The 8,053-nt window shown below is 45.3% G+C and overlaps 1 protein-coding gene across 2 annotated transcripts in view; it reads left to right on the top strand.

Moving 5' to 3' along the window:
- The first annotated feature begins 11 nt into the window (after positions 1–11).
- Positions 12–8,053, top strand: part of NUP188 (nucleoporin 188) — a 761,473-nt gene continuing 753,431 nt past the window's right edge. The window contains exon 1 of one of the 2 annotated variants that reach the window (XM_078646272.1): positions 12–115. In XM_078646272.1, the coding sequence (XP_078502398.1) occupies positions 90–115 (26 nt within the window). In that variant the 5' untranslated portion in view covers positions 12–89. The remainder of the gene's footprint in view (positions 116–8,053) is intronic. The other variant, XM_078646271.1, reaches the window with a different exon arrangement.

The raw sequence follows: 8,053 nt of genomic DNA, 5'->3' as shown, positions 1-8,053 counted from the left end.
TTACAGCGCTTCCTCGTCGCGTGGCTCCCGGCTCGCGCCTAAGCGCTGATTGGTCCGTGCAGCCCGTCATCAGGCCGTGAGCCGGGAACATGGCGGCCGCAGGCGTCTGCGTGAGGTACGAGGGCGGCGGCGGGGCTGACGCGGGGGCTGCCGGGGTGTGTGGGGGCCGGGGGGCCGACCAAGGCTGCTGCCGGGCCGGTCACTCGCGCCTGAGCCCCCGTCACCCTCCAGGGGAGGGAGGCGGGTCACTCGCGCGGCGGTTTATTTTCAAACTCCTCAGCGGGGGAGGACCCCCCCCCTCCCGGGTCTGCGGCCCCCACTCCTGGCTGCAGCCCCCCTCGCACCTCCTCTGTGTTCAGGGGGCCGAGCACGGTGAAGCGTGCTTCTGGTGCACGTGTTTGAGCTGCCCCGGTGCATTCTGGGAAGTGTAGTTCCGCAGGTGCCCGGGGCTGCAGAGCTGCCAGCAGCGGGAGGCTGGGTGACCTCAGCCCTGGGAGAGCTTCCTACATGCCCCCTCCCTCCCTCTAGAGGCAGCTGCAGGATGGAGAGGCGAGAGAGCCAGGACTGGGTGAACTCAGCCCTGGCCTGGCAGGGCTTGCTCTCTCCTCCCCCTATAAATAGTTATAGGATGCAGAGGCTAGATGATCTCCACTCTGGCAGAGCTGCTCTGTCCCCCTGGAGGCTGCCACCAAAGAGCAGCCTCTCCTCACACCTGCCATACCCCAACCCAGCCAGAGGTGCTCCAGGCAGCTCCTTCCACAGTAGTAAACCCTCAGCCCCACCTCTACCCCAAGGGACGGCCCTGTTTCTATACAAGAACATCGCTCAACCTCCAGCAGCATCGCCTTCTCTGTACCAAGAGGAGCATGGCCCATGTACTGTATCTGCTAGACCGCTCCTCCTGTACCCAGACCCAGCCAGAGGTGCTCCAGGCAGCTCCTTCCACAGTAGTAAACCCTGAGCCCCACCTCTACCCCAAGGGACGGCCCTGTTTCTATACAAGAACATCGCTCAACCTCCAGCAGCATCGCCTTCTCTGTACCAAGAGGAGCATGGCCCATGTACTGTATCTGCTAGACAGCTTCTCCTGGACCCAGCAGCAGCAGCCTGCTCATACCTCTGATTCCTTTTTAGGTCTCGCCTGTCGATGCGCATGCGCATCGAGCAAGCGAGACTATAGGGGCTCATCCAGACTTTATCTAACTTGCAAGGAATCGTGGCGATTCCTTGCAGTGCCCGTGACTTTTAAGCTCAATGCGCATGTGCATTGAGCTTAAAAGCGCGTGCACAGCCGCCCGCATTCCTCCGACACCTTTGAAGTGAAGCTTAGCTTCACTTCAAAGGCCCGGTTCTTCACACCCACATGCCGCTCTGCCCTGCTCCGCCCCCTCCCCTGAGTCATCCTGCCTGCCCCTTCCCGCCGTGTCGCATTTCTCCTCCCCCCTCCCCTCTCTTCCCTCCGTCTTGTTCTTCTTGCTCACTTGTCACTCTTTGCCCCTTACTTCTATCCCTTCCTTTCTATTCCCTCTCTGAACCTCCTTCTATGCCCATCTCCTGTTCCTTTCTACATTTGCCACGTCTGCTTTCCTCGTCTCCCCACACGTTTGCCTCCCTTTACCTCTGTTTCCTTAGCTCCTCGTTTCTCCCGCCTACTCTCACATCTTTCTCTTTTCTTTCTACCCTCTCGCCCCCACTTCTCTTCGTGCTCATCTGTTCTCCACACATTTCTCTCACTTAATTCATCAGTCATTCTCTCTTTGTTTCTGCTTACTGCCTCAATCCAATCGCTTTACTTTTTCTTCTCAATTCCGCCCACACCTCTTTGCATACACATTTTCCTAGTACTTTCCTCGTTACTTCAACCCCGTTCTGCGCGCACTTTCGCTCTGTCCATTTCTCTACTATTCCTTATCTCCGAACTCCGCTTCAGGGTCCTGCTCCGCCATCTCACCTGCTCTTACCCTTGCATTTTTTCTGCGATTCATCGTCTCTTCTCTCTCTTTTAGTTTTATTCCTGTACACTTTGTATATTCTCCCTTCTTGGTGCTCGGCTCAGGTTTTACCAGACTCTCCCGCGTCACCCCCTGTTTTCCTACGGCCTCTTTCATTCCCCATTCTCCCCGATTTTCTTCTCGTAGACAACTGTCTGCCTTTCTCCGCGTGCGCTCCTTTCTTCCCTCCCACGTCCCCAGAGGAGCTCCCAAGGTGAAGCCCGGCCACGCTCACCTCACTGCGGCCCATTAAGTGCTGTATTTGTTCTGGTCACTGGTCAAGGGCTGGGCCGTGCCGCTACCCCTGGCAGCTCCCGCTGGGGCCGCATTATCACGCACTGACGCCCAGCCATTTGTCACCACTTCCTTAGCGGATGAAGAGGGGCTTCTGGGTTTAGGCGGGGATGGGGGGAGGACGCCAGTCAGCTATTATTATGAAGACCACCTATAGAAACCAATTCAGCATGCCGCAGGCTCTTTTATTGAAACACACTGCTAGTCTGGGCGCCCGCACGTGACGTGACTTCATAAATCCTTTAATATTTATATATTTATTTTTTTAGCATCAGAGCCCTAAAGTCCCCAAGCATGATGTCCAGGGGAGACAGCATGGGTTGAAGACCCTTCTGGCCCTGGGGACACTACCAGACTGAGAGAGGCTCTGTTTGGGTGTGGTGCTATTGTATATGTGTATGGTGTTTACTGATGCGCACAGCAACTCTGAGTGCAGTCTCTTTCAATCGCTGACACACACAGCACGTTCCCATCTAATTGTGTGTATACAGTACAACATATTATATCCTATGTCTTCATTAACAATATAGTGTATCTGTACTGAATATATATCCAGCATTTCAGACTGCATTTCAGAGCTTTTAAAAATGTTTATGGCTTTTTTTTTTTGAAATTCTTTAGCATTGGCTACAGGAAACAAAAATGCTAAAGATTTACAAAAAAAACCCATAAACAATTCTAAAAGCACTAACTCTAATGCTGCGAGACCTATTGCATTTTCAATGCTTGTTTCACATTAGGGCCGGTATGTGGGCCTTATGCTCTTTTAATTTCATTCCCATTTAGATGTCCCTTCATCAATAGTCCTGAAGAGACCCCACATTGTTTTGAGGGTTGAAACGCCGCCGACAAACAGAACACGCGAACCATTTTCCCAGCACATATCATTGTATATAGCTGCTGTTCAAATGGAATTATTTTGATGATGGTCGACTTGTACAAACTGTGGAAACCTTGTATATAATATTCACATTGTCACTTAGGTTTAGGTTCCCTTTATCCCTTGGGACACTATGCACAAATGTTGTTTTGATGTATAATGTTTACCCCTAACTTTGTTTGAAAAATCCATAAAATATATTACACTGGAATCAGTGTGTTAGTGGTTCTTTCGCACTCTGCCATTATCTAACCTTCTATATTACAATTGTGCATATGTATCATAACCTCATAGTATATCATTCCACAGGATCCACTGTTTTTGCTATATAACATACCTCTGATTCCAGCACTCCAAAACCCTCTGTGCAATGACCACGAAGCACCCACCGCGTCTCATAGATCTCATCATCACTGTAAGGATTCTCCATTTCTGCTCCAATGGACATAAAATTGAATTTTCAGGGAACTCAATTTACACTAGTAATTATATCCATACATTCAAACATTAATGTGCATTTAGAAAACAAAATTTTCATTAGGCACCATCAACAAGAGTGTCACAAGTTATTGCCAAAGAATTTCATACATATTTATTTAGTACAGTATTTTCAATGCACGTTTTGTGTAAACAATATAAAATCACAAAAAACATTTAACACCAGTATCACAGTACTGTAGAATAAGCTAAAAAAGAAGCAGTATGTCGACGCAGCGTTTCGTTTTTTTCGAAGTTAAAAACACCTTCTTCAGGACACTTTCTAAATGAATAAAAACACATAATTATTCTCCATTGTAATACAGTGACAGTCATTGTTTATACAGCTGTTATCATGGTGCATTAGAATATAATCTCCAACATTTCACACATATCCCTAGTTTCTGCATTGCATTTTTATATCTTATACACACAGATATCCTGAATCAACAATTTATAGGCAATAGTTTTTACAATATCATTTCTTATTTTTTATACATGCAAGCCTATCATTAGTGTTCTCTCAAACAAAAGTAAACTAATCAGATTCAGTGATAACGCCAGTAGCAAAAAACAGGAACACTTTAACATCCTTAAACTAAATAAAGGGAGACATAATGTTTATTGCATACCTTTAATTTAGCAACAAAAATGGCAACCTGTCGATTCTCCCTTGTGAATGTCAACAAAAGACAATAAATATAGCTCTTAACTCATCAAGCTTTATCGTGTTGTCCAGGCTTTTGGTTAAACCATCTTTTATTCCTTCTAAATGGCCTGAGATCAAGCTAGTACCACATGCCAACTTTAGCAATGTGAGTGCATTTTTCAAGGAAGTTTTTGCCTGCGAAGGTTGTCCAGAGGTTCTTATTACAGACAATGTAGTACAGATGAAATCTCGCGAAATGGACGATTTCCTTAAGTTTTTCAATATTCACCACAGCCTTGTACAAGCCTCAGGGTAATGGCAAGGAGAGAGGTATAATAGCTTTGAAACAAGATATTCTGTGGGCACGCAATTTCGGGTCTGAGTGGAAAGATAAATTGAGAGAGAAATTATTGCTGTACCTTAGAACACCTCATTATGCTACAGAAGTTTATCTTTTCAAATTGTTAAAAGAAAGGGAGCCCGTCTCCAAGTTGTGCCCATGGTGGGTTAAGAAAAAGAATGTTACAAATGACGGTAATTATGTGGTGAACAGTGAGGATGTGACCCTTAGAGTGAAAGAAAAACAAGAGCGATGTAAGCACTATTATGATGTTCGGATGAAATTGAAACAACCTCAGTTTGTTGTTAGAGATTGAGTCCGAATACGTAGACCAGGCATTGCACCTAAAGGAAAAACAAAATTTGGAAGACCCTTTAAAGTTAAAACCAATCGCAACAGCATTGTCACTCAAGATTGCAAAGTATGGAATGTTAGGAGAGTAGCCAAATGTGTAAATGGTGGTTCTTAATTTTATCTAAGGGGGGAAATGTGTTACATCGTATGTTTTCTTCCTTGTGTTTTTCTTTGTCCCTTCCCCTTTAAACTACTTGTATATGTTTAATTCAGGCACCTGCCATGTTGTTGACATAGATTCCACTCAGAACTGGAATCTTGTCATTGCAGTTCCTGCCTCTGGCTAGGACAGTACTGTGCCTGTTGGATTAAACCTGATTCCCATCTTATCTGGATTTTGTCTTCTTTATTCGGATTTTACAATGACCCATACCGTCATCAGAGCGCTGTACAAAGTGGTGAAAGCAAGAATAACACAACACAATGGAAAAAGTGAGGTAGTTAAATAAGCACACAGTCAAAACAAAGGGGGAACAATCGCAGTCAATGGGCAGGAGAGTCATCCAGACTGGAGGGACCTGTACAGTTTCAGAAGGCCTAAAGAACGAGATAAGTGAACAGGAAGCATAAAATTCAAACAAACGGTATACATGAAGTATCAAATCCAGATAGAAAGGAGTCTAGGGAAGGCAAGCCAGGTTAGTGCTGTTGATGTTCACTCAAGATTAGCCATTTGACATGTTTCTTGAAAGATGCACTGGATGGATTGGATCTGATCTCTGGAGGAAGAGCGTTCCAAATTCTTGGAGCAAGACCAGTGAATGCACAATTGTAAGTTCTTTTCTTTTTGAATTTGGAGGTTTCATAAGTAGGGTGGTCCAACTTTTTAAGTTCCGACTCAAACCAGTTGGTTCAAGCTTTTTAACAAAGTACACAGGGGTCTTGCAATGAATAGCTTTATGCATCAAGAAAGCTATCTTGAAACATATCCTAGCTTCGATGGACAGCCAGTTTAGTTGAATTAGGTCAGGTATGATGTGGTCATGCTTTCTGGAGCCTGCGATGAGCCTGGCCGATGTGTTTAGAGTGGCTCTGAGCAGCGCCAAACTAGCTTTAGGAAGCCCAGAAAGGGTCACCAAACCATATTCCAGTCGAGAGATAACCAGGGATTGTACTGCAGGCCAGATGTCTTCGGGCGGAAGGAAAGGCTTGATTTTTTTTAAGGGTGTTGAGCTGAAGATTGGCTCCCCAAATAGTTGCACTTATGTGAGCTTGCATATTTAGGTATTTGTCCAGGGTGATACCTAGCAGTTTAGCAGAGTCATGAACATGAGGGGTGCAGTTAAGAGTGCATAAAGTGCATTTGTTTTTTTGACCATCAACACAGTGTTGTACTCCTAGAGAAGTATAGGAATGCTCTTGGAATTAATGAGATATGTTAAGGTTAAAACTAACACAGCTTGATTCTTCGTCCTATATATAAAAAAAATAACAAAAATTGGTGCTAGCACACTACCCTGCCTAACGCCAGTGGCTAAATTAAACAAATCGGTACACTCCCCTTTATTATTAAAACGGACCCTGGAATTCTGGTCGATGTGCAAATGCTGCAAAAAAAAAGAGAATCCCATTATCTACACCCATTTTGCCCAACACCGACCACAGCTCCACCCGATTAACACGATTGAAGGCAGAGCTGAGACCCAAACAGGCCAGGTGGAGGGAACTCAATTTTATAACTGTGTATCTCTCCACCAAGAGGTGAAGATTAAGACCCTGCTTGGTAGATCCTAATCCTGTTCTAAAACCATATTGGCTATCAGAGGATTCCCTTCTCCTCCGCACAACCAATGAGGAGTTCCAAGAATACCAGTCCTGCGACTTTGCCTGCAGAATCGATGAGAGATTGGTAGTAAAGGGTATTCCACCCTTTGCCTTTATTAAAAACAGGGATAATAATTGAGATAATTGCGGTGTGCCATGAGCTAGATATTGAGCTAGAACTCTCAGTATTTATGACCCATGTAACCAGGGGCCCTAGAGAGCCACATTGCACGTAAAAAGGTCCATAAGGATCCTTTCAGGGCCTGGCACCTTTAGAGGGGCTGTTATTTATGGCATGTCTAATCTCAGCCACGTTGAAAATGAATCCTCATTTGATTAACTCTGGCATGGCACAAAATGCTGGTGTGACCGAGATAGTGAGGGATGGGACATAAATACCAATAAAATGGTTAATACAATCTTTAGGCATAATAGTAAGATCCAGGCTATGGCCTTCAGTTGTACGAAGTAAGTCTGAATTTGCTGTGGACCAAAACTGACTGATGGGCTTCAGTTCTCCGATCCTCAAAATATCATCCCATCCTGCTTCCCTCAACTCCCTCTTCCTATTTTTTAGGTCCAGATTATAACTAGCTCTTTATCCAATTCTCATGAGGGTCACTAGTAGACCTGACCAGGGCTTAAGTCCTCTATTTGCCTTTGACATTGATTTTTTTTTAGAACAACCGGGTATTATCTTCTCTGGCAAGAGTATAATTTAAGAGCATACCATCTATTGAGGTATACAGTTAAAGTGCTTCAAAATAGTCTCACTCTCAGGTATGCCACATGAGACACTTGTGGAAAACACATTGAATTCCTTGAATCAGTTTATTAAGTAGGGTATTGACTGCAGTTTTAGCCCATTTCAATCTGCAACCTCCCTCACTAGCAAATATCTGGACTCCTGCCTCCAATCGCCACTTAATTTCCTCAGAGGTGAGGAGGATGAAGGAAGTGGCCGTTAGGGGTCACCAGGCCTATTTACAATCACCTGCTATGCCTTCCCGAGTAATGAAGAGTCGGTCAGACAGTAGAGAATATAAGCAAACATTTTATTAGTAATAGTCTGCAGAGGAGTCCTATCTGGCCTGCACCCTAAGATGTCTGCCGAGGGACTGAGCCCCAACAGTCTGCAACGCATAATCATTCCTCCTAGAACCACGCCCAAAGTGGAAAGTTACCAGGCCGAACAGGAACAAAGGAGGCATGAAAAGATGAGCCACCACCTGCTAGATGGGTACATGTTGTTAATCTCTCAAGGTTGGCGTGCTGGGGCTCAGTGCTTACTAATGTGGGGGCAG

Source organism: Lissotriton helveticus, chromosome 5_1, assembly GCF_964261635.1.
Source record: "Lissotriton helveticus chromosome 5_1, aLisHel1.1, whole genome shotgun sequence".
Taxonomy (NCBI): Eukaryota; Metazoa; Chordata; class Amphibia; order Caudata; family Salamandridae; genus Lissotriton; species Lissotriton helveticus.
Note: the sequence above shows the minus strand (reverse complement) of the source record. Positions and strands in the feature narration are given on the sequence as shown.